The sequence below is a fragment of the Sycon ciliatum genome, chromosome 3 (genome assembly GCF_964019385.1).
Source record: "Sycon ciliatum chromosome 3, ocSycCili1.1, whole genome shotgun sequence".
Taxonomy (NCBI): Eukaryota; Metazoa; Porifera; class Calcarea; order Leucosolenida; family Sycettidae; genus Sycon; species Sycon ciliatum.
In genome coordinates, this window is record NC_088645.1 from 6,947,941 (window position 1) to 6,975,390 (window position 27,450).

The following is a 27,450-nucleotide window of genomic DNA, read 5'->3' on the forward strand; positions in this document are numbered from 1 at the left end:
CGAGTTCGGAAAGGGCCACACGCTGAGTTCCGGACTAAGGGCTTGGTACGGTGCGAGCTCTGTCGCCGACGGCCATTTACCCGATCGCAGCGCATCTCGCACTGAGCACAGAGTGGAGTCACGCGCTGTTTCTCTGGCAATCAACTGGCGATGTGCTGAAACACCGTCTGCCACGGTGACAGCATGGACGAGAAGGAAACTCGGGTCAGCATCCTCAGCCGGCAGCCTGGACAATGCGTCAGCAATGTGATTCAACTTGCCGGGGCGATATTGCACGGTTAGGGTCAAGTCTTGCACTTTCAACACCAGGCGCTGTACTCGGAGACTAGCTGAGGCTAGCTTGTACGACGGCATAAATACGTGAACCAGTGGCTTGTGGTCAGTGATAATGGTCACAGGCATGCCGGTGATGAAGCTGCGGAAACGATTAGAGCCCCACGCGACCGCCAGTGCCTCTTGCTCGATGGTTGCATAGCGTGACTCTGCATCTGACAACTTTCTGCCTGCGTAATAGACAGGTCGCCACTCTTGACCATCTGTTTGCGACTGCTGTAGGAGTACTGCTCCAAGGCCATGGCCAGACGCGTCAACTTCGATGCGGGTCGGCAGCGTTGGGTCAAATAGCGCCAGAATAGGTGCATTAGTAATCAGACTGCGTATCTTCTCAGCTGCGGTGTGGCAAGCCGATGTCCAATTCCACTCGCCAGACAATAGTGCTGTCATCGGAGCGACAACCGAGGCAATGTTAGGAATAAACTTTGCCACGTAGGTTGCTAAGCCCAGAAATGCTCGGAGTTCGGCCACATTGGTGGGATCCGACATCTGACTGAGTGACTCAACCTTCGATGGACCTGGCGAAATGCCCTTCGCCGAGACGTGATGTCCCAGAAACTCCAGCTCTGAGACCTGGAAGACGCACTTCTTGTCATTCAGGGTGACATTGTACTCCTTGAGAGCCGTCAGGACTGCTGCCTTGCGTCGATCATGCTCTTCCAATGATGGAGCATAAATCAGAATGTCGTCTAGGTAGATGACTACCCCTTCACATCCTGCCAGAATTTGCTCCATCTTACGTTGAAATAATTCAGGGCCGCTGGACACGCCGAACGGTAGACGACAGAAACGGAAGTACCCCAAGGGTGAGGCGACCACGAAGGCATGGCGACATTCAGGTGAGATCTCGAGCTGAGAATACCCGGACTTCAGGTCAAGCTTCGAGAACATCTGTGCGCCTGACAGTTGAGATAGAAGCTCATCAGCTGTTGGGAGTTGCACACCCGGTCGCCTTACCGCTGCGTTGACTTGTCGTAAATCTACGCACCAGCGCATGGTTTTGTCGGGTTTCGGTGTGGCTACCAGTGGCGAAACAAAGTCCTGAGCCGTTACTTCCTCCACCATCTCGACCACTCCTTGTTCTAGCCATGCATCTAGTTGTTGGCGTAGCGAGGTGAGCAGTGCCGGTGCTACCCGTCGAGATGACTGTTGTGACGGAGGGTGATCCGGATCGAGAGCGATTGTAATCGGGCCGCGCATAGCAGGGAGTGACGCTAGGCCCTCGGCACAGGCTGGGATTTCAACTGCTGAAATCGGCAATGCCAGAAGACCTAAACGGATGGAGGCCTGCTCTCCCAGTAATGCTGGCACAGTGCATTGTGCGTCATCGACTACAAAGATAGTCTCCGTCGTTTCGCGGCCCTGATAGCTCAGGTTACCCTCAAACACGCCCACAGCTGTTATGCGTTGCGTCCCCACTGGCTGGAGTGGGCATGGCGGCGGTAACAGGACGTACCCCGATGGGAGTAATGACTTAGGGATGATGGAAACCATGCTGGCAGAGTCCACTCTTAGCGACAAGGTGTGTCGGCAGTCCAAGGTTACCTGCCTCAGAGGTAGAGTGAAACCGGTCTTCCCTGCCTGTACCCCGAATGTTTCATAGGCCTCTGGTGGCTGGGCGGACTGTACGGCTGGTGATGCTGCACCCGTTCGGAGTGACGAAACGGCTGGTGCTGATCGGTTGTGTTGCCTGGATGACGTGCTCTGCGACTGGGTCTGGGCACTGCGGTCCACTCGACCAGATCCGGCACGGCACACCGATGCAAAATGTCCCTTACGCCCACACTGGGCACAGAACATACGCGCTGCTGGGCAGTTCGGCTTGCCGGGAGCGTGCGTCTCTCCACAATACCCACCGCCTGATGCTGGCAATGGTGCATGTCCAGGTTGACGCGTAGCTGCATAGCTGACCTCTGGCACAGGTGCTTCTTTGGCACCCTCTTCAGCTAATACCACTGCCTGCGCCTTGGCTGCGGCGGAGCTCAAGTCCTGCGCATCGTGCTCCAAGACACTCTTTCGGGCACTGGCAGAGCTGAGCCCCCGTGCAAACAGGTGGACTCCCACAACTCCCAGTAGTTCCTCGGCAGTACGAGTGCTGGTCAGGTTGCAAACCCTCATGTCTTTTTGCACCCGCAGCCGAAAGGCCTGTACAGTCTCCCCAGGACGTTGCTCGACTGCAAACAATTCCGCCAAACGGGACGCTGCGCTCTGTTTCGAGCCGAAATATTCTTGGAACAATTTGATAAGATCGTTGTAGGGATTAGTTGCAGTAGTTGGCACTGTCGGGTAGCTCTGCCATAAGTAGTGACTTGCTGACTCGCCTAAATTGGCAGCTGCTGCCAAATACTGCTTCGCCTGATCCTTCACTTCGTGGAGTGCAAAGCCAATCTCCAACTGACTACGCCAAGTAAGGAAATGATCGTTTCCCAGCTCGTGGTCCAGGTCAAGGCGGACGCCGACTTTTACTTTTTCTGCCATTCCCCACGTGCGTGGTGGAAACTACAAACTTCAACGAGTGACTTACTAAGAAAAGAATCCTGTTCACTGCGCCAATGTTTCAGTCAACTCGTCACTCAGTTCACACCAGCCAACACGGTTCAATCCAGCAATGGGATTAATCAATACATGCAATAAGAATAAACACAAGGAAAACGGTTCGGGATAATAAATTAGGACACTCAGGATCTGGCCGCCATTCTCGGGCTCTCTCTCTTGATCTCCTCGACCTTGCGCCAGGATCCGTCAATATGTACAATCACTACAACAAGTGTTGTACCTGCGCCTGCACGTGTTATCTCTTCGTCGTAGCTGCTGCTGTATTTGTGTCTTTGTGTGTACATGTGGCTGCACGTGTTGTCTCTTCGTCGTAGCTGCTGCTGTATTTGTGTCTGTGCTGCTGACCCGTACATGCTGCTGCGCTGCTTTGTTGTTGACACGCGCACCTTTTTGTGCTGAGTACACCACCTTTTGTGCTGACGAGGGCACCAATTTCTGATATCATGTTTTCCTTTTGCCATGTCGTCGTCAGTTGTCCGACGTTCGTCGTCAGTTGTCAGTCATTCGTTGTCAGAGTCAGACGTTTGTTGACAGTCGTCAGTCATTCGTTGTCAGTGTTAGTTCTCCATTATGAGTTCTTCCGTCGCCGCTTGAAGTAAACTATGAAAAGCTCTCTCTCTAGCTCTAGAGAAAAACCACTGACTAGTTCGTTTTGAGGTGTGGCGTGGCGAGGATAGAAGAGGCAGTTCGTTCTCAACCTTCCGAGACGACATTTGGCGCCCAACTAATCGAACCCACGACCCTGAAGCTCGTCGCTCCCCGGCCGGTGTTTTTCGTTTTCCTCTTCGCGTTCTCGCCATGGCTCCGCTTTGCTGCGTCTGTTCAACCCTTTCCTAGATCCTCGGAGCTCCTACTCAGGTGAGCATGCCTTTGTAATTGTCTGCTCTGCGTAATGTGTTGCAATGTTGCCGTACCTTGTATTCGATTTCGAATTTTCAAATAATTGTTTTACGTCGGGTGACTCGGGTCCCTGCAGGAATTCCGTGGAACCTTGTTCTCTTGTGTTCGAGTGTGTACTCGTAGTGTAGTCTTGCTGCTCGTTGGAAGTAAGTTCGCCCCGTTGTGTTAGTTGTGTCGCTCTGACTACCCTGTACTGTACTGTTGTGTATGAAAATTTCAAACTTCTGTGCGTGCGCTACTCGTTCGAATCTGGAACTTGTGTTTGCATGTTCGTCGTGCATTCAGCATGGGTAGCTTTGATCTCGTCTTGTGTTGTGCACTTGTGCTTGCCACGGAGTTGCCGTCGGACTGCTCCGATAGTGTGACTGTGTCGCGTGATTTGTTTAGATGTCCACCTGAACGTTCTCGAGGTGCTGCCTCGTATGTAGTCGATCCATATTGTTTTGTTTCGTGTTTTTACCGTTTTAGTAGTAGTGTCATGACCCGGACTCGACTCGTCGTGAAAGCGACCACGCAATGAGATTCAGCAGCCAAAAGCTGGGCTCCGAAATATTCTAGAGTTCTGTAAGAACCATGATTAGTCACGAAGGATTTGGCACTTTCGTTAGTTGAGCAATCATGGCTTACAACTCGTGGCCTCGAGTCACAAGTGTTGTCGTACGGCGGCTACACCTTCAGTACAAGTCGTCAGCATTGTACTCACTACACTGTTGAGCTTGAGGGGACCCTGCTTAGTCCTGCAAGGGAGCTGATACCTTTGTTAGTCGAGCAAGCAAGGCCCCTCTTCTCGCGTCGTACGACGTAAAGGGTCCTGCAAGTGCTTCGCGCACTGCGGACTCCATTATCCCTTTTTTGGGAGAGGTCACGGCTTGACCGTGAAGCACCCTACGGGGTAATGAGAGGGAAGAGCCTACGGGCAGGAGATGAAGGGTGACCAACGACCAAGGCAGCGTACGGAGGCGGCGTGCTCTAGCTGCAGCAACTTCCGGCAGCATACTCCAGGCCCCGTCGCACGAAGAGCCTCGGAGTCCTTTCATGTAATGTGGGTGAGCGAGCTCCCCGTATTGATTGATCATTCTTTGTACTATATTCTAGTTTGGCTGATTGCACATATTGCACCACTGTTTGTAATATAGAAACAATCCTTACGCATTCTTGCCACTGTATACTTTTGATCACATAATGTAGCATATATAAGGAGCTGTTTTGCAAACATTCATCCTCGATTCTCGGGGAGCTCACTACTCCTCTCGATTCTGAGAGAGTCACTCCGACTCTCTCCTGCTTTGGTCTTTTGACTATACACTTGATCTTTCGATCTAGTACTGCAATGGTTCAAATAAACACTGTTCAAGTGGAATTAGAAACCTGTCGTTCTATGTGAGCTAGCAACTTGGATGGCGACTATATTGGTCGTCTACCTGGGTAGCCACTAGACTGATCTAAGCCAAGTCACAAACCCGCCGAAGCGCGGCCATGACATTTGGTGCTGTGACCAGGATTTCCAAGCTGCGTCTTGCTGTTGCTCCGGCAGAGTAGTCGTAACTCGGTGTGCACTGGTCCATGCTGAACTCTGAGCTCTTGTTTACTCGAGCGCGCAGAGGTGTGAATTTGATGTCGATTTCACGAGGCTGCATGCAGTTCTCAAGTGGAGTCGGAAGCGAACTGTTTTGTTCTGTTCTGGCCTTGGTCCGTTCAGTTGAACACTGTGACTCTGTCTGAGTGCGTGCACATGGAACGTGAACTCGTTCTGTTTTGTAGCTGTTGCTACCACTTACCAGTTGGCGTGCCAACTTGTTCCGGAAGACCTGGCGAAAGTCGGTCATGCCGCCGACGAGAGTTTCGACTCCTGCACCACTTGTTGGTCTGAGATATGTGTCAGCTGCACTCGATTTGCGGTGTAGACGGCGCATTTTTCGAACCCACAGAGGTTCTTGCTAGGACGTGCAGTCTCTACTGTTTTGTCAGCGCTTGCACAGAAACTGCTCGAGAAGCGAAATGCTTTTAGACTTTTAGAGTCGTCTTGCAGTGGCAGGATCGATGACTGCATGAAGCTTAGCTTCTACGTTGCCCTCAGCTGCAGTTGAGGAGTGTTGCTGTTCTTTTGAACTTTGACGGTTCAAAAACAGTCAAGAGGACTATGTCCTTGTCGTGTGACGGAGTCACGAAGCCAGATTTCGAAACTGGACGCACCAGTTGAGATGCTGGCTGAAACGATGATACAGCAACAAGTTCTGCAGAGAGCTTGAACAACTGCTGATTTGAGTTCGTTGATGCGGATCTCAAATGTTTTGATTGGAGTGTGATGGAAATCACTAGTGAGCTGATGCCCACCTGAAACCAGCACTTCTGTGTTGGGCGATGCCTGTTTGGTGTCGGATCTGTCGACGTCCGCACCCTGTGGTGTTTCGTCACGTACTGAGTATGATGTTGGTTACTGGTTCTGACATTGGACGCGATGTGCTGTCCCAATTCCTTGCGAGATCACTTCGGGTGATGGAGCATTGCATTTTTAAGGCTTCTAAAGCTGACGTCGTTCCGCCAAGCCATGATGGTGATGGCAAACGAGAGCACGTTCTTCGCTTGCGGAGACGTGAAGTGATACCCCCATTTTCGGAGGTGACGGTTAACGCCGTGCTAGACACGTCGGAAGGGTTGCCGACCTGTGCCTTGACGATACCTGATGGGTGTTTTCAAGGAATGAATGATGTCATGATGGCGCATGCGCTAGTGAGCCCTACGGTGGATGGTGTTCCCGTACGGGTGTTAAATTACTCTGACGAGGCAGTGGCTCTAGAGAGGGCAATGCAGATTGGTCGGTTGGAACCAATATCTGAAGTCATGAGTATCATGACCCGAAGACACTATGGCCGATGGCCAGAGAGAGGAATCAGCTCAATTAGCTGAGACAGAGGACTCCCTCGGGGTCTGGAAGCAGTTGCGCATTGGCGCAGATTGTCCCGCTCTAACTCCCGGCTGTGGTAGTGACGAGCTGGTCTCAGTCAAGTTGCCCACTGTTGGTGGTAGGGATGAGCTGGTCTCAGTCCAAGTGCCCACTGTTAGTGGTAGGGATGAGCTGGTCTCAGTCCAAGTGCCCACTGTTGGTGGTAGGGATGAGCTGGTCTCAGTCCAAGTGCCCACTGTTGGTGGTAGGGATGAGCTGGTCTCAGTCCAAGTGCCCACTGTTGGTGGTAGTGACGAGCTGGCCTCAGTCAAGTTGCCCACTGTTGGTGGTAGGGATGAGCCGGACTCAATCCAGCCCACGGCGGCGGGTGGAGGAAGAGATGGACAATCTGGTATCTCCTGCGAGGAGATCCACTGCTTGCAAGCCTTAGTACTTCGGTATCGAGATGCGTTCGCTTTGAACCCATCTGAGCTTGGTCGCACTTCGGTGCTACACCACACCATTGAGACACGTGATCGTGGTCCTGTTGCACAGGCTACTAGGCGTATGCCATTGTGTCTGTCCTTGCTGGCAGCAATGAACCTACCGTGGAAGTCTTGGCGAGGTCGCCAAGGTCTTTTGTAATGGGTGGAGTGTGGGTGGAACCGATTCGTTGGATACCACCAAATCTATGTTTTGTACTGAACCGGATACCTACGTGGTAGAAGGGTGTGTCGACCACACGTTATGGCCTATGGTCTACATTCATCTGAGATGACACGAAATGGCGAACTGTCATACGTATACGCTTTGCGTGAAGATTTGCAATGTGCATTTAGTTGTACATGACAAGCTGCGTGTTGTTCAGCAGCACCAGGCTCATCTCTACGATGGTGGAGCAGTACCAGTTTCATTTTGAAGTTGGAATTTTTTTTGATGGAAATGTCCCGCCTGTGGAGCCACATTTCGTACTCTATGCCGTACCTGTTACGGTGCAGAACCAGTTGGCTTGGCCAACGAGAGCTAGGCGGTTACCGTCACGACTCGCCGACTTCCAAGTTGGGTAACATCACGGGGACGTGATTCTTGAGAGGCCGGGGAATTGTCATGACCCGGACTCGACTCGTCGTGAAAGCGACCACGCAATGAGATTCAGCAGCCAAAAGCTGGGCTCCGAAATATTCTAGAGTTCTGTAAGAACCATGATTAGTCCTACGAAGGATTTGGCACTTTCGTTAGTTGAGCAATCATGGCTTACAACTCGTGGCCTCGAGTCACAAGTGTTGTCGTACGGCGGCTACACCTTCAGTACAAGTCGTCAGCATTGTACTCACTACACTGTTGAGCTTGAGGGGACCCTGCTTAGTCCTGCAAGGGAGCTGATACCTTTGTTAGTCGAGCAAGCAAGGCCCCTCTTCTCGCGTCGTACGACGTAAAGGGTCCTGCAAGTGCTTCGCGCACTGCGGACTCCATTATCCCTTTTTTGGGAGAGGTCACGGCTTGACCGTGAAGCACCCTACGGGGTAATGAGAGGGAAGAGCCTACGGGCAGGAGATGAAGGGTGACCAACGACCAAGGCAGCGTACGGAGGTGGCGTGCTCTAGCTGCAGCAACTTCCGGCAGCATACTCCAGGCCCCGTCGCACGAAGAGCCTCGGAGTCCTTTCATGTAATGTGGGTGAGCGAGCTCCCCGTATTGATTGATCATTCTTTGTACTATATTCTAGTTTGGCTGATTGCACATATTGCACCACTGTTTGTAATATAGAAACAATCCTTACGCATTCTTGCCACTGTATACTTTTGATCACATAATGTAGCATATATAAGGAGCTGTTTTGCAAACATTCATCCTCGATTCTCGGGGAGCTCACTACTCCTCTCGATTCTGAGAGAGTCACTCCGACTCTCTCCTGCTTTGGTCTTTTGACTATACACTTGATCTTTCGATCTAGTACTGCAATGGTTCAAATAAACACTGTTCAAGTGGAATTAGAAACCTGTCGTTCTATGTGAGCTAGCAACTTGGATGGCGACTATATTGGTCGTCTACCTGGGTAGCCACTAGACTGATCTAAGCCAAGTCACAAACCCGCCGAAGCGCGGCCATGACATTAGTTTCTCCATGTTCTGTGTACATGGTGTAGAGCGTTGTCAGGCTCGGTCATGCACTGTCAACAAAGTAGGAAAGCTGTTGGCTTCCGGTTTGGTGGGAGGTGTGAACTTCATGTAGGATTCTCGTTCTTGATCCAGGTTGAATTTTGTTTGTGAGCGTATGCCTATGATGGTTTTGTAATAATTGTGTTTTGGCATGTGGGTTTCTCTAGTTCCTCTGGGTGGGCGTCTGATCATGGTGAGCCACGGTCTGCTTGGTGGTCTGCAGGGATCCTGCGCTTTTTTTGTATCGGTTTGCCTTGCGGGTGTTATGGTTTCCGTGTGTTGCTGGCTGGCCCTTGTGCGTCCCAGTCGGTGCCGGACAGTTTTTTTTTCTTCGGTTTTTCGGTTTTGTGAGCGGATGTACTATAAGTTCCGTGTTATTCAGGTTCAATCCCTGTGGTTTTTTCAGGTTCAATCCCTGTGGTTTTTTCAGGTTCAATCCCTGTGGGTTTTTTCAGGTTAGAGACCTGTGGTTATTCAGGGTAGCGCCCTGTGGTTTTTCTTCATTATCTTTTGCGTATTGGTAACCGATTTGTTTGTGTGTCCTCAATGGTGTCCTCACTGATTAATTGCTCCTGTTTCAATCGACGTGTTCTTCCTGGCTGTTCTTCCCCTCCTTCGTGTGCTTTTCTGATTTTTGGTGATGGCTGAGATGTTTGCGTCAGTCCTTCTCCCTTTCTGTGTGTGTCCTGTGATTCTCGGAGTTTCTGTAGCGCCATCGGTTTTCGGACAGCCGGCCAGTGTGCGTCCTGCTGCCCCAGTCTTCTTCTCGGTCGGTGCGTGCTGTCGGTCTCGCCGCTCCTGGAAGCGTCGCTGGGTCCGTCGGCATAACCTGTTTTCTCATGCATTTGTACTTTTGTTTTGTCATGACTGGTGGATGGGTGGCGTACTAGGTTGGTGCTGTTCTAAGAATAAAAGATCCAAAGGGACAAACACAGGTCGAACAGCTCGCCAGCCGGGGTCCTTTGCAAAATCTGTTGCTTGCAGGTTCCGTTGATTGGTGCACAGTTTTGCGGGGCTCCCGACTGGTGTTAACCCTCCTGGCCTACTCGTCATGCATTCAACAGTTGTGGCCCACCTCTTTTGTGTTTTATTGTCGCCTGTTTATGTTGCTTCATATTTCATTTCCCCTGTCTTTCTGTCTTCTTCTCCGGTCTGTCTTCTTCCGTTTTTTATACACTTCACTTTTGCTTCCATCCACAGGAGTGGATGTCTTTTTTTGGTAGGGGATAGTGTTGTACCTGCGCCTGCACGTGTTATCTCTTCGTCGTAGCTGCTGCTGTATTTGTGTCTTTGTGTGTACATGTGGCTGCACGTGTTGTCTCTTCGTCGTAGCTGCTGCTGTATTTGTGTCTGTGCTGCTGACCCGTACATGCTGCTGCGCTGCTTTGTTGTTGACACGCGCACCTTTTTGTGCTGAGTACACCACCTTTTGTGCTGACGAGGGCACCAATTTCTGATATCATGTTTTCCTTTTGCCATGTCGTCGTCAGTTGTCCGACGTTCGTCGTCAGTTGTCAGTCATTCGTTGTCAGAGTCAGACGTTTGTTGACAGTCGTCAGTCATTCGTTGTCAGTGTTAGTTCTCCATTATGAGTTCTTCCGTCGCCGCTTGAAGTAAACTATGAAAAGCTCTCTCTCTAGCTCTAGAGAAAAACCACTGACTAGTTCGTTTTGAGGTGTGGCGTGGCGAGGATAGAAGAGGCAGTTCGTTCTCAACCTTCCGAGACGACACAAGTATCACGTGCGACCTACGTCGCTGGTAGACTGCATGGTACTACCCAGCGCTAGGGATAGGGCATGCCAAGTATGTGGTGAATGCGTACAGAAGGAATGTAGGCATGCAAGAAGCCAGACTAAGCACACGGAAAGAATAGACAACTAGCCATTGTGTCTCTCAGATTCTTCATCTGTGAAACCAGCTCAACAGCAGCATATGGCCAAGAGCATTACGCAATGCACTGTTACCATGACTGTGCACATCAGTACTACAGCCGTGATGTACAATGCATGACTACCACATTACCCCCCTTCCCTAAGAAAAAAAATTGTCTGCAAATGCAAACCTGTTTGAGAAAAAAAAGGAGAGAAAAAAAAGGAAAAAGAAAAAAGAAAAAAAAAGGAGAAAATTGCAGACAAGAAAAGAACAATAAAATTGCAGAGGAAGCAAGCAAAGAATCAATTCAAAGCAACAAATTTGATACACCCTGACACTGACGGGTCAACTCACTGAAGATACATCAAACCTGTACCACGATACAAACAGAACAAACCAAACCAGCAACTAAATCGCAAATTGGCATAGTTATGCAACATGGTCAGTCAAAATGGAGATATTACATCAATGCACCAGCAGCTTTCTCAGTGAGCTTGACAGTGCGGCCAGCGCGAGTTACATAGCCCTCGCGATAGAGCGAGCCAGACTGGGCATCGGGCCGTGGTAGGCGTGATTGACGACGTGATTGGTCACTGGACTCGGGATGAATCTGAGCATCGGCCTCTTTGATCTCAGATTCCACTCCTGCTTCACACGGAGCAGTAGGCGTAGCAGGCGGCACATCTGCATTAGGTGCCGAGGATTTCACTTCTGACTCTGTAGCTGGCTGGGGATCTGGCGTCGGAACTGGCTGGAGATCCAAAGACCGAGAAGAGGTGGCAGTTGATGACGCAGGTGAAGCATGTTCTCGCACATGCTGCCGATTTCGGAGCAGTATCCGCCTGCCATCAGTGACGCCGACTTGTCTGCCATATTGCTCCACAACACGCCAAGGGGTAGTTGGGTCGGAATAGCCATCCTGCAAGACTACCATTGTGCCGGGACGCAGCATAGGCAACTGGCGGACACCGCGGCGACTATCATGCGAGACTGCCATGTCAGCTTTGGCGCGAATCTGATGAGAAGCATTCACAATGCGTGGGGTAGAATGGTGAGGTAGACGGGTGCGAACCATGCGACCGAAGAAAGCCTCATTGGGTGACATGCCCAGCATTCGGTGCACTGAGTTGCGAATATCAAAGAGAACTTGTTGCAAACGGCGTTGCAAAGACAGGGACGGTCGTAGAGATTGAATTCTCTCTTTGACGACTCGATGAAGACGTTCCACCATGCCATTAGATCTGGGGTAGCGTGGGCTTGATCGATTGTGCTGGATACCCAACCGCTGCAGGAACTGGGCCATTTCGGCTGAGGCAAACTGAGGGCCATTGTCGGACACCAACACGCTAGGCAGGCCGAACCTCGCGAACACTTCCATCAGCCGGTCAATGACAGCTGCGGTTGTGGTAGCTGACAAGGGAAGTAGCTCCGGATAGCGTGAACCGTAGTCGACGATGGATAATACTTGTTGACCCTCGATACACACCAGATCAACCGCCAGTTTCTGCCACACTCCTTCAATTTCTGATGGCAGCAGCTCTTGTGCGGGGTTTGTATGACGGCGCCAACACTCTGAACACTGCTCGGCGAACTTGTCGGCATCTTTAGACATGCCGGTCCACCATACTCGTCGTCGCAAAGCATCCTTGAATATGTCCCGACCTGGATGACCTTCATGGGCCAACTGCAGTACGGCATGTCGGAGAGCTTCTGGTATTACACAGCGGTTACCGAATAGCAGGATGCCGTCAATGGTCGTCAGCTGATCTCGGATAAGGTAGTATGGCTCTTCAGCGGGTGTGACTTGGGACCATGATTGCATCAAGACGCGCTGCTGTATGCTGCGCAACAGTGGGTCATCACTAGTCGCCTTGGCGATATCGTCGATATTGACTGGGCACTCTTCCAAGACCAGGCCAATGAACTCAGCCATAGAGCGGGCTTCTTCTGGTGAGGCAGTTGAGTCTTGGACAGGCGCTCTTGACAATGTGTCTTCACACACCATCTGCTTCCCAGGTGCATGTGACAAGGTGTACTGGTATGGCATGAGAGCGACCATCCAGCGCTGCAGCCGTGGTGGTACTTCGTCAAACGGCTTCTGGACGATTGAGATCAGGGGCTTGTGGTCGGTCACAACTTGAACAGATCTCCCCAGGACGTACTGTCGGAATCGAGTCAGAGAGTATACGATACCAAGCATCTCGCGCTCCAACTGGGAATAACGAGATTCAACATCGGACAATGAACGGCTGGCGCAGGTGACAGGTAACCAAGTGCCACTCTTGTCTTGCTGCCACAGAATAGCACCCAGACCAAGTGGAGATGCGTCACATGTTACCTTGGTTGGGACGTCCAAGGATGGCTTAAAGTACGCTAAGCACTCTAGCGACGAGGCCACGGCTGTCTTTGCATCGGTGAACGCGGCCGTCAGCTCATCATCAACGACGAATGGTTGTCGCTGAGCCAGTTTCCTCAGCGGCTCAGTTGTCTGTGAGAGCTGCGGTATGAATTTACCAAGGTACGTCACCATACCAAGGAAACGACGTACATCTGTCAACGTCTGCGGCAGCTGCAACTGTTGGATTGCCAGCAGCTTGTCACCGTCAGGACGCACACCATCCTTGCTCAGCCAGTGTCCCAAGTACTTGATTTCTGACTGGCGTACGCGACACTTCTCCCAGTTTAAGCGCAGGTTGGCTTCGCTCAAACGACGGAGTACGGCAGCCATGCGCTCGTCGTGTTCCTGTCGGTTGCGGGCATAGATGAGAATGTCATCAATATAGACAACGACTCCCGGTAGGCCGGCAAGGATGTCAGACACCACACGTTGAAATATCTCCGGTGCGCAAGCAATGCCAAACGGGAGTCTCTTGAATTTAAAGAGGCCCTTGTGAGTGGCGAAAGTGGTGAACGGACGAGATTCAGCGGCCAAAGGGAGCTGGTGAAAGCCAGATTCAGCATCCAGAACGGAGAACACTGTTGCACCGTCCAGCTGCGCATTGATTTCGTCAACGGTGGGAAGTAGGTGACGCTCCCGGACTACGCTCTTGTTTAGGACGCGGTAGTCCACGCAGAGACGCAAAGCACCGCTTGATTTCCTGACCGGCACCAACGGTGAGACCCACGGAGTAGCTTCTCGCACTGGCTCGATTATGTCATGCTTCACCAGACGATCCAACTCCTTGGCAATTTCATCCCGGATGCTGAAAGCGTGCCGACGGGGTGGGAGTGCTGTTGGAGTGGTGTCAGGGTCCACTGTGATAGAGATGGGCGTCACGTTCACCACATTGACTTCAGCAGAGGTCAGCAACTCCAGTTCGGAGATGACGTCCTGGCCATACAGGATTTGGCGGCCAGACGCGACTGGGACAACAAAACAACTACATACGATGCTGCGTGATCCAACAGAGACCGTCACATCAGCCATACCGAGTGTCGAGATGACGCCGCCATTGTACGCTTTCAAGATTCGATCACTCTTTCGCGTTGGCTGGACAACATCATCGGTTAGCACTGATCGGGTAGCACCGGTATCCAGTAGTCCTTCACAGGGACGGCCGTTGACGATCAGCGTCTTACGAAACAATTGCTGGTGCTGAGAAGTATCCACTGAGAATGCGTAATCACAGAAATAGTTGGCGTCATCCTCCTCCACCTGTTCGGATGTCATGCGCGCATTATCAGACTTGCGCGACAGGCATACTGTTGTAAAGTGGCCGACTTTCGAGCAGTTGCCACAAGTAGCATCCGCTGCAGGGCAATGCTGCTTGCCTCTTGGATGCGAGCGGCCACAGTACTTGCACTTCCCAAACTTCTTGTGCGCAGAGGCAGGCTGGGAGTGTGAAACACGGTGAATGTGAGAGAATGAATTCGACAATGGAGTAGCTGCAGCGTCACCATAAAGCTTGCTGTCCGTGATAGAGGACTCGAGTGCCACAGCTTTGCTCACAGCATTGGCTAGTGTCAACTTTGACTCTTTGAGAAGTTCTTTACGTAGCTCCTGGGATCGCAGGCCCTCGATCAACTGGTCACGGATTTGTCCCTGATCAATGGTGTCCACGGCAGTAGACGCAAATTCACAGCGATCAGCTGCTTCGCGCAGGCGTCCCACAAACGATGTGACAGACTCACCCTCATTCTGGCGAAGCTGACGGAACCGGTGGCGCTCCGACGTTGTGTTTGTGGCAGGACGAAAATGAGCAATCACAGCATCCGTCAGAGCTTTGTACTCACATCCGGCACTGCCATCGGCCTGAGCTGGTGGAGTAGGAACTACGATTCCTTTAACAATACGCCTGACAGCGAGGCCTGCAAGGTTCAGAAACAGCCTCTTCTTATCAGCTGCCGTCGTAACTCCACAAATTTTCAGATAATCATCAACGTCCTCGAGCCACAATTCGAAATCGGCTCCGATGTTGCTGGAAAAGTCAGGTACAAATTCCTTCGGCGCTCTGCCTTTGGGAGCGGACATGGCGACAAATCCGTGCCTGTTCACTGCGCCAATGTAGGTGTAGCATGGCTACTTTATGACACGTAATTTGTATACACATAAATAGTACACCGTAGGAATGCATGGATAGCAGTGCGCATACTCGCACTGCCTGGTCTTCTTCTTCTCCTTGTGAGACAATGAACGAATGATAACTACTTACGTAACAACAAGTATGATTGTGCTTTGAGTGCTGAGAGTATACGAGTTACAATGGTGGCAGCGGAAAAATAGTCGTCGGTTTTGTCCACGGCTGGGAAGACGCCTCCGCAGGAGAGACAAGTTGCAGAGTCGACAAGTTCCAGAGAGTCTGAGACCAGTTCCAGCTACTCGGGAAACCAGCCCACAGACTAAGTTCTAATTTACTAGTATTGATCATTCTAGCCTTCGTCTCGTTTTCCATTCTTTACTCCTGGACTGATCGTTCGCTGTGCATGAGTAACAGTTTTGTTTGGTGTAGAAAGGGCTACATTTTCACAAAAATATTTTGCGCACGTGAGTGTGCGTGCATACTTAGCAAGTACACTGTTGACGTCATGTCCTGTGCACGTGTACGTCCGTTTGACGTAACTACACAGTTTTGTGTAGGTCAATTTTTTTTGTAACATTTTTCAAAAGTTTTTTTGAACTACAAATGTTTGTAGCTTGGGCCATTGCTAGTGAGATATCGAGATGGGCAAGTCCAAAGGCAGAAAGAAGACCAGGTCCCCTCGACCTCGTCCGTTCAAGATACCGTCTGACGAACATGCCAGTGCATCAGAGTTGCACCAGTCTAATGACACCGGAGTGCGTGATCAGCTAGCTCAGGCGCTCGAGAAACTTGATCGCAGGTTGACCGACCTCGAAAAGAGACTCAGCTGTTTGGAAATTGTTGCTCCACGCACACAGGTTCCTGTAGGAGCAAGTTTCGAATTTGATCAGCCTCATAGTAGTAGCAGTGGTCGTGGACATTCGTATGGTCGTGGAGGTCAGGTGGAACCACCGATTTGTTGTGGTTGTGGACAACCTGGCCATTTTGCTCTAGATTGCCCACACAACCCTTGGCGCTCGGGAAACTGAGTACGACTGGTGGTGTGGGACAACTCCCAGTCGTTCACGAGGAGCCATCAGATGCAGTACGTATCGAGGCTGTATCGTCAGTCCCTACGCTAGATCTCCATGTTCAAGGCAAGTGTGTAACGGCGTTAATTGACTCTGGTTCCTGTGTTTCTATGTTGCATGAGCAAACATTTTTGTCCACGTATGGTGATGTGCCCTTGCAAGCTGCTCCCCGTTTGTGTGCGGCTAATGGTGAGGGACTCCAGGTTCTGGGTGCTGTGGATATTGTATGCTGCATTGGAGAGTGTTCATTCTTGCATACATTTGTAGTGTCTCCTGATATCCGCCATGATATGATATTGGGATCTGATTTCTTGTTTGACCATGGAGCAGTATTGAACATTGCTCAAGGCACACTAACTTTTAATGATCTGTCAGTCCTGCTAGGCGTGAAAGCTACTAGTGTTTGTCCATCAGAGCCAAGTCCGGTTGTTGCGGCGGACGCTGACCCGCTATCTGACTCTTGGAGTAATGATAGTAATTCTGAGGAAGACCCGGGCACGTACTATTCCCGTGTCACTGTTTGTAGTAAATTAACTCTGCCTGCCGGCCATGTCGTGCTGGTCCCGTGCAAGTCGGTGCAAGAGGCATCTGTCACTGTGGATTGTGTTGCTGTTCCACTGGACTCATTCTTGTTAAAGTTTCCAGATGTGTCTGTGACCCCCAGTGTGGTTACGGTTGGACCTGGCAGGTCCGGTGCGGTAGTTGTGTTGGAGAATCACTCTGACTACCCAGTACAAATTGCTACAGATGTTGATATTGCAGAATTATCTCCTGTACCCGATAACTTGATTGGAGAGGATGATGATCCTGCTGATTCGTCTGTTGCGGATATGCAACCGTTTGTGCTATCCCCTGAACGTGCCGAGATAATCCGTACGTATGTTGAGTCTCGGAATCATCTGGCAGTACCTGAAAAGAACAGACTTACAGAGCTTCTCCGTGAGAATCATGACTTGTTTCTCTTGCGGGAGGGTGATTTTGGTCCTTGTGATGTTTTGCCACATAGTAGTAGTACTGGTGATATACAGCCAGTTAAGCAGCCTACGCGCGCTTTGCAAGCTTTGCTGGATGGTCTGTTGTCCCGTGGTATACTCACCAAGTCCATTAGACCCTGGGCGTCGCCCATAGTTCTCGTTCCCATGAAGGACGGATCTCTCCGGTTATGTATCGACTACCGCAAGTTGAACAGCATTGCGGAGCCAGATGCGTATCCTATCCCACGTGTTGACGCCATATTGGACTCACTCTCTGGCTGTTCATGGTTCACTTGCCTGGATTTAGCGTCAGGATATTGGCAGGTTCCTAAGCACGAGGACGATACGGCAAAGACTGCCGTTACGACACCGTTGGGTTTGTGTGATTTCTTGGTTATGTCTGGCTGTAGAAATGGTCCAGCGACGTTCCACCGTGTAATGGAAGCGGTGCTTCATGGTTTATGTAGTGTGCCTAACCAACCAATCTGTCAAGTGTTTTTCAACAGTGTATTGAATGCCAGCTCTACCTTCATGGGACAGCTCCAGATCCTGCAGTCTGTATTTGGCCGGGTCCGTGCTGCTGGACTAAAGGTACACTTGGAAAAATGTTCTTTTTTCCAACGGAAGGTGCTCTTCCTTGGCCATGAAGTTTCGGCTGAAGGTTTGGCTCCGGATCCCACCAGGGTTGAGGCTATTGTGAAGTGGGGCGTACCCCAGTCTGTACGAGGTGTACAGGTGTTTCTGGAGTACGCCGGGTTTTACCGCCGCTTCATCCGTGGTTTTGCTCAGCGCTCCGCTCCACTGAATGTATTAGCAGGCAAGGGTGCCAGCTTTACATGGACTAAGAGTTGTGATGCGGCGTTGACGTCTATGAAGCGGTCACTGACCACAGCCCCCGTGTTGGCGTATCCCGACTTTTCTGTTTCGTCTGGTGGCTTTATTTTGGACACTGACGCAAGCAAGGTGGCCATTGGAGCTGTCCTCAGCCAAATGCAAGATGGCGAGGAACGCCCCATTGCGTTCGGCAGCCGGGTCTTGACGAAGGCAGAGAGGAATTATGATGCCTCAGACCGGGAAACGCTTGCCCTTGTCCATTTCGCGAATCAGTTCCGGCACTATTTGCTTGGTCGGAATTTTATTGCCCGCTGCCGCACAGATAACACTGCCCTCACCGCACTGATGTCCGTGAAGGAACCACGCGGTCGAAAAGCTCGATGGGTGGAGCAACTCGCTGAGTACACCTTCACTACTGTTCACCGACCGGGTCGGCAGTACTTGAATGCAGATGGTCTGTCGCGTTCCTTGTTGCCGGAGGTGCAACCCTCCCATCTCGAGACTCCCGCAAATCAGCCAGAGCAAGCTAGTTCCTCTGCCACAACTGCGTCTGTGGATGTCGCCACTTCTGTACTTGCTGGTCTCTCCGCATTTGAGTTGGCTGCTGCCAAAGCTGTGAATGTCGACCTCTCAGTGGTCAGTTTGCCCAGGTACAATGCGGTGAGTGGAAAATTTGTTCGCCCTCCCGAAGGTTTCTGGCACTAGTCGTACCATGCGTTTGTTCTCGGCTAATGCAGTTGGATCAGAAGGAACATTCGGTTCGCGTCTGATGCCTCACGGTGCTTACTCTGCAAGCCCTCGACCATGACACTACTTGTTGTCCGCTGTCGTCAGAGCCCATCTCGCTCGCAATCCTGGACTGCCTGCTCGGTTTACTAATTTTGCTATGTCCTGAGTTTTTATTTTTTATGTTTCTGTTTTTTTTCTCTATTCACGAGGGCGTGAATTTTTGGTAGGAGGAGGATAGTGTAGCATGGCTACTTTATGACACGTAATTTGTATACACATAAATAGTACACCGTAGGAATGCATGGATAGCAGTGCGCATACTCGCACTGCCTGGTCTTCTTCTTCTCCTTGTGAGACAATGAACGAATGATAACTACTTACGTAACAACAAGTATGATTGTGCTTTGAGTGCTGAGAGTATACGAGTTACATAGGCATGCAAGAAGCCAGACTAAGCACACGGAAAGAATAGACAACTAGCCATTGTGTCTCTCAGATTCTTCATCTGTGAAACCAGCTCAACAGCAGCATATGGCCAAGAGCATTACGCAATGCACTGTTACCATGACTGTGCACATCAGTACTACAGCCGTGATGTACAATGCATGACTACCACAGGAACACAGTGCAGGTAGGTCTAGGATGCTTCTAGCATACTAGTATCAGCAGATTACTGAAAGCGCATCAATGACAGAGACAAAACATACATTACAACAAGAGTCATGCAACTATCAGCCATAGTTCAGTGGGACTACCACAAAAACTACATACTGGAACTGACCCTTCGGAAAGCAAGTCAATGTCTGTCTCGACCAAACATTATCAGGCATGACAAACTTCTGATTTCGCCAAGTTGGCTCCCTTCAACCCTGGGTGGACCTTATTCACACGCTATGACAGTTCATAGTCCAAAGACAGGTCAAGTGGTAGCAATCATCCCGCCATTTTTCACAAATCTACACTCAACATGTACATGTAGTTGAAGACTTACTGTTGCACGTGGGTACGGGGGCAGACCAGTGACCAGTCCCATTACACTGGATAGTTCCAGAGCCATTCAAAGAAAATCCAGTAGTACACTGATATTTGATAGTACTGTTGTACGGAAACCATTTGGTTTTCCCTACTACTATCTCTTCCGATGATAGAGACCTTACGCCCTTCAAAGGTATACCAGGGTCGAGGCATTTGACGCCTGCATGTAAATTGACAGGTTGAAAACAGAAATACCAGCATGATGACACTGCCAAGTTACATGGCTCATTACCTGGTGAAGGATATTTAAAATAAAATTTAGCGTCGTTATCACCACTATTCAACAGTGGTGAGAACGACATTGACAATAGATGTAAGAAACTTAAAGTTGAACTCTGAATTCTCTGGTTTCGTTTGATAAAAAATCTCAGTTAAACATGTGTTGTCTCTGCCCTTTTGGCACGTGTGTGCCCCTTTTGGCACGTGCAGGTTGCGCATGCGTGCATGCTTATCGTGCGCATCCTGATTGTTTTTGGGTGCCTTCTTCCTGAGACTCTCCTTGGAACAACAATGATAATCTGTCCTCTGAGTGTGGCGCACGTGAGATGGATGTAAAAGAGAGTAATCGGAAGGGCTATCGTGCGAGGGAATAAAACCCCCCGACGACAATTGGCGCCCAGCTAGTGGCATCGTTTCCCACGACCCTGAGATCGTCCTGTCGTCCGCGGCCTTTCCGGTCTATTTATTTTTGTCTTCACCTGCCTCCGGCTTTCTTTGGCGATCCCCATGTCTCGGCAAGTCTCCTTCGGACGTCCAAACTGTCGGCCAGCGAGACGATTCAGGTAAGCAGCTGCCCGTTTAGTTTACTACTAGACATTGTTGTGCCATTAGTTAGTAACGCCTGTCGTGTGGCATTTGTTTAGTGTTGGCCTGCTTGTGTCTGCCGTCCGTAGTCCTACTCTGGATCCCTGTTCCCCCGGGCGTGGTTTTATTTATCCGTATTCTTTCGTTACCTGGAGTAGCCTCGTTCAATTGTTGTGGCCTCATGGCTAAAGTCACTGTTACATTCCCACTCACAAGAACACACAGTTGTGGAATGTATTAGGATTATTTACAAAGAGAATAATGGACGTGCAAAGTAACAAGATAGAAAGAAGAACAAACTCAGACACAGGAAGTCTGAACTGGAGTGCGCATGCGCAGAGCATAGCGTGCAAGCAAACATGCGCAGAGCCTAGCGTGCTTACGCGCACATACAAACATAACAATCCTCCCCCTTAAGAGAAGCAATAGTAAAGCGGAGATAATTATGATCAATATTCAAATAACAGCCATAGCGTAAAGGTAGCAGTAAAGCAGTCACATCTCATTAATAAGCCTAGATGGTGACTTCGGTGCACGGGCTGATCGGCGCGGTGCAACAGGGTCTGCAGACGGACTGGGAAGTGCAGACGGTTCGGACTCGTTGGCAGCGTCTGGTACTGACGGCTGCAATGCACTATCGGGTTGAATCAAAACCGGTGTGTCAACATCACTGCGAGGAAGAACAGCATCAGGTGGCGCTGTAGAACGATGACGGAGATGATCTACATGGACATGTCTTTCCTGCTGACCAATGCGAACAATGTACGAGACCGGACCTAGCTTCTGTACAATAACGCCAGGTAGCCACTTAGGCCCGCTGCCGTTGCGAGTGTTCAATACAAGTACAGTGTCCTCCACCACGAAATGACGACCTTGACCTGGCTGTGGCCGTGCTTGACGTTCACGCTGTGCAGCTGCAAAGTTGGGCTTTAAGCGTGCCAACTTGGTGCTCGGTAATTTCCTGAAGAGCAGACTAGCTGGGGACACATTCGTTGATGAATGGGGCGTGTTACGATACATAAACAAGAAACGGTGCATCTGGGTCTTCTCAGACACATCCGAAGGACGGGACTTCAGAGCACGCTTCAACTCCTGGACAATGCGTTCGACTTGTCCGTTACTAGCTGGGTGGTACGGCGGTGTACACTTGTGAACAATACCACTCTCACGGCAGAAACGCTGGAACTGGTGTGATGTAAATTGAGGACCATTGTCACTCACGAGGGTCTTGGGTATACCAAACGTTGCGATAAATGTTACCAAACTGTCAATCGTCTGCTGAGTAGTGGCAGTGGATCCAAGCTTGTATGCGTCGATCCACTTAGAGTATGCATCCACGATGACGAGATACTGCTGGTTGTTGAATTCTGCAAAATCCACATGAACACGCTCAAAAGCTTCTGTGGGGTACACCCATGGGTGGCTGGCATCCTTGCTAGGTGCTTTAGCTAGAGCTTGGCAGTGACTGCATGATGACACTAGAAGCTCAATATCGCGATCAAGGCCAGGCCACCAAACAAAGCTGCGTGCTACTGCCTTCATTCTGACAATGCCAATATGGACAGAATGCATCTCATTTAGCAGCAAACGGCGAAACACTACTGGGATAACGGTACGGCCACCACGAACTACACAGCCCGACTCTATGGTCAGCTCATGACGAATCTTGTAGTATGGTCGCGTAGCCTCGCTGATCTCAGCTGGCCATCCGAACTGTAGGTACTGCAGAACTGGAGCAATCTCACTGTCCTGCTTGCTAGCATCTGCAACATCACTAGCATCAATTGGCAAATCCTCAGTAGGATCATGGGCATGCTCGTTGACAGCACTGACAATTGCACTCTCTTGTGCGGCTGTCAGCTCCATAGGCAGGCGTGACAAGCAATCTGCGACAGCATTGCTACTACCAGAAATGTGCTCAAACACATAATCATACTCGCTAAGAATGACAGCCCAACGCTGTAAACGGGAAACAGCAGTGGCAGATAAACCATACTTCTCACCAAAAATGTGCAGCAATGGCTTATGATCAGAGCATAGAACAAAAGAGCGACCAAACAAATAAATGTGTAAACGCTTAACTGCAAACACAATGGCTAAAGCTTCACGCTCTATCTGCGAATAGTGAGCCTCTGCCTTAGCAAGCGAACGGGAAACATAGCATACAGGCCTACGGCTGCCATCAGCATACTCATGCATGAGACACGCGCCAATGCCGTAAGGCGAAGCATCGCACTCAACGACCACTTTCTCATTCACATCAAAATGAGCTAGCACTGGGGCACTGGTGAGCATACGCTTTACCTGAGCGAACACCTTCTCACACTCATCTGTCCAGTTCCACGGAACACCTTTGCGGAGCAAGTTGTTGAGCGGCTTCAGAACACTGGACATGTCGGGTAGAAAGCGGTTGTAGAAGTTGACACAGCCTAGGAATGACTGCAACGCTTGAACATTCTTCGGTGCTGACGCCTTCAGGATAGCCTCGACCTTGTCCTGATTGGGCTCGAGACCGTTCCGGCTGATGCTGTAGCCCAAGTAGCGTACACGATCCACACGGATAGCACACTTCTGCTTGCGAAGACGCACACCACGCTCTGCTAGCCGCGCTAGCACCAACTTGAGTCGCCGGTCGTGCTCTTCGACATCGCACCCAGTGATGAGAATATCATCATAGAAGCAGACGACACCAGGAATGTCGTGCAGAATCTCATCCATTGTCTTCTGCCAAATTGCTGGGGCACTGGACACGCCAAACGGAAGGCGCTGGAATGCGTAGAGACCTCGATGTGTTGTGATGACGCAATACTTCTGACTGCGTTCCGACAGCGGTAGTTGCGCATAAGCTTGGCTAAGATCCAGCTTCGTAAACACTGATCCTCCAGCTATCTGCGACAACAGGTCGTTCGGATTTGGAATCGGGTGAAGCTTGGAGTTGATGTGCGGGTTGATCGTGACCTTGAAGTCCGCGCACATGCGAATGTCCCGATTCTGCTTCCTGACAATCACAATAGGTGAGGCCCACTCTGCTGACTTGACGGGCTTGATAATGCCTTCTTGCTCCAGCCTGTCAAGTTCCTTATTGACAGCAGGACGCAAAGCAAATGGCACGGGTCTGGGGTTGCAGCACTTGGGAGTGGCACCGTCGTTCAGGTAGATCTCAGCTTCACGATCACTCACTTTGCCCAGACCATCACGAAATACTTCAGGGTACGCATCCTCTGCTGCTGGCTCACTCGCTGCAGTGGCGTTCACCCGGTTGAACATACTCTGCCAGTCAAGTCTCAACTGTGATAGCCAGTCGCGTCCCAGCAGCGGATGGCTGCCTTCACGTACTACGATGACCCGCGCACGAACATTCTGCGCGCTGTAGCGTACATCAACATCTGCTTCGCCAACAATCGGCAGGACTGAACCATTGTAGGTCTTCAGTCGCACAGAACATTCACGCAAGGCAACATGTGTCCAATGTTGCTCCCATACGTCTTGCGGCACCAAAGTGTACATGGATCCGGTGTCCACCTCCAAATCCAATGGAGTACCGTTGATCTGCACTGTGGTGATTAGCATGTTCGATGTTGGCTTCCCAGCTGACACTTGGCCAACACGAAAACTATCAGACACCTCGTAGTCCGTGACTTCGCGCACATGATGGGCGGCAGTCTGCGACGCTGATCCTGACTTGCAGCACTTAGCGAAATGACCTGTCTTGCCACACTTCCTGCATGCCTGTCCCTTAGCTGGACATGAAGCATCTCCGGATTTGTGTCCCTTGCGACCGCAGCTGTAACAACTGACACGTGTACCAGCAGCTGGGTGGTGTCTGCCTTGGCCCCTGGCCTTGCCCTGGTGCTGGCCTCTCCTGTACGTAACTGCACTGACAGCATGATCACTCGCGGACTCCGATGCTCCAGCTCCAGCAGAAACAGCACGACTAGTCATCATCTGAGACTGTGACTGTGCATCCTCCCAGACGCGACAGAGCTCCAATGCTCGATCGACTGACAACGACGGCTCAGACAATAATTTTTTCTTCAAGTCAACATTCCTCACCGTTGCTACGATTTGGTCTCGGACTGCCTCATTGGTCTGGCGAGTGTTCTCAAAGGAACATAATCTAGCCTGCTGCCGCAAACGGCTGCAGAAATGCGCCGTACTCTCTTCTGCTTGCGGAACCAGCTGGCGAAACACATGCCTTTCGTAGGTAGGGTTTGCTGGGGCTGCGAAATGCGCGTCCAAAATTCGCTTACATTTCAGGTACTCGTTATCATTCGGGGTCCTCTGCTCCTCTGGCAGAGCATCGTCAGGGTCAAGTAGGTCATCAATAATATCTTGAACCTGTGGTCCCGCAAAGTGCAACAGCAATGCTCTTGAGCGCTTCTTGTTCGAAATGTCCTTGCCCACTAAATAATACTCAAAAGACTTCACCCACTTCCGCCAACGGATGGACACCTGGGAAGCTGGGCCTGACGTATCAAAACTCTGAAGACGCTTGTCGTCTTCCATCTTCGTCGCCAATGTTACATTCCCACTCACAAGAACACACAGTTGTGGAATGTATTAGGATTATTTACAAAGAGAATAATGGACGTGCAAAGTAACAAGATAGAAAGAAGAACAAACTCAGACACAGGAAGTCTGAACTGGAGTGCGCATGCGCAGAGCATAGCGTGCAAGCAAACATGCGCAGAGCCTAGCGTGCTTACGCGCACATACAAACATAACAGTCACAGTAGAAGCGCCTGGAAGATGGCTGATGCCGAAACCGTTTGGTGGTTCCTCGGCGGAGGATCTCCAGGCTTTCCTGAACGATTTTCGTTTATGTTTACAGGCAAATAATTATGTCCCGGAAGCTCAACCCACTGACACGGTTGATGCGGATTCCCGGGAGAGGTTGGAACTGATGGCACGTGTTATTTTATGTAAGAGCCTCACAGGCAGTGCGGCTCTAATGTTACAATCCTTATCTGACACCCAGCGGGCGGATCGCGCGGAAATCGAGACCGCTCTCCATGCGCGCTTTGGGGACACTGGCAAGGAGTTGCTCCGCCAAACGGAGCTCCAGGCTCGGAAACGCCGGGCGGGTGAGACCCTCACCGAATTGGGCGATGCCATCCAGGTATTGGTCGCCAAGGCATATCCAGGGGCGCCTGGTACCATTCTAAACACCGTGGCCATCCGTGCCTTTTTGGACGCCTTGTCTCCCGACATGCGCCGTCGTGTGGGAGACCACGAGCCTAAAACGCTCATGAATGCCGTTCAAAAGGCAGTCGTCCTGGAGACGCAGGACCAGTTGCACCCGGCCGCCGAACCTGTGTTCGTCGCGTCGGCCACGCCTGAAATCACGGCGCGCCTGGATAGTTTGGAGAAACTATGTGCAACACAAACCAGGCTCCTTGAAACCCTCTGTACGCAGCGCGAGAGTCCGGCTCCGGACCGCTGGTCCCGAGGTCCGCGCTGTTTTGGTTGTGGCCAACAGGGTCACCTCCGCCGCGATTGCCGCTCCAATCCACGTGACCGTGGGCGTGATCCTCGGGCACACCAGGGTAACCCTAGGTCTTTAACCCTCTCAGTGCCACGGGCGACTTTAGTCGCCGAAAATGAGTATGTATGTACAAATAAATTCGTATCTCCACTTCTACACACAGGAGAGTTACAAACGACCACTCTACGTGTTCAGGAAGACCTTGGCTATCGACTCATCACATCGTTTTGTGTCCGTGAGGATAGATATCGCCAGGGCGAAGCTTGAAGCGCGCGCGCTCGGACAAACAATTGTCGCCCGTAGAAAACATGACGTATGCGCATCGCGGGTTTCTCTATTTCTTTCGCCGCAACCCATGCGTATTGGGTATCAAAACATCGAGATTTTCAGCGGCTTTCAGGCCAACTTTGTCCGAATTCCGTGCGTTGAAAGTTGACTGCCCTGCGATCGATCGCGCGCGTGAGAAAGTGCAGATGCTACGAAAATGCTGAAAACGGACTTCGCTCAGGCGCTCTCGCGAGGAAGACTATTTTCGCTGCATATTCTCTTCACAGCTGTCTGCCCGGCCATGATATCTTTCCAGAGAGCCATCGTTTGTAAAGATCCGTGGATATACAGCTGAGCTATGAAAAATTTGAGTTCAGCTCAACTCAGAAAAATTTGAATTTTCCTGACCCCCTTGGCACTGAAAGGGTTAAACTAGGTGAGGCGGCTGGTGCGGGTCGTCCCGCCGCCTCACCTTGGGGGGTTGGTTCTCCTGAGGAAATAGCTTTAGCCTTACCTATTTTTGTTGAGGATGAGAATGAGTGTGACCCTGATGCATGTATGCATGTGTGCATGAGTGACGCCGACCCCGCTGAGTCTGTGGCGGTACCGTCAGGTACGATTCCTGAAATTGTGATCACACCAGCTATTGAGCCTGTGTTATTTTCTAATGCTGCCTCTCTGTCTGTGTGTGATATGTGTGATGTGTGTGCTTTCGAGCACACTCCGGCGGAATCTCACCTATGCACTCCGGCTGCCGCTCCGCTGTCCACCCCACCGTCTATTCCGGTCGAGTTATCGGATTCCCTCCCGGTGGGGGCTGTCATGGCTGCCACCGACGCGGTGCCGTTCTACATCCACCGCGCCGGCACCAGTCTCTTTGCACAAGGTACGTTGGCCACCGATAGGGCTAGTTCTGTTGTGTCGTGTCTGGTGGACACAGGTGCCGCCATCACATTGGTGAATTTTGCTGTTGTAGAGAAGTTGAGTGCAGAACGGTTATTGCGGCCTGCCTCTGAGTTGGGTGTATC

At 50.9% G+C, this 27,450-nt stretch overlaps 1 protein-coding gene and 1 long non-coding RNA gene across 2 annotated transcripts in view; one reads left to right on the forward strand and one right to left on the reverse strand.

Moving 5' to 3' along the window:
* The window catches only part of LOC135811297 (uncharacterized), a 119,918-nt gene that overhangs the window by 35,801 nt on the left and 56,667 nt on the right, over positions 1–27,450 (reverse strand). Inside the window, exon 13 of the mRNA XM_065324513.1 lies at positions 19,823–20,026. Within this exon, the coding sequence (XP_065180585.1) occupies positions 19,823–20,026 (204 nt within the window). The remainder of the gene's footprint in view (positions 1–19,822; positions 20,027–27,450) is intronic.
* On the forward strand, positions 3,238–10,488 carry LOC135811296 (uncharacterized). The gene is made up of 2 exons (XR_010552584.1): positions 3,238–3,747; positions 9,534–10,488. It is a non-coding gene; the product is annotated as an uncharacterized LOC135811296 (long non-coding RNA).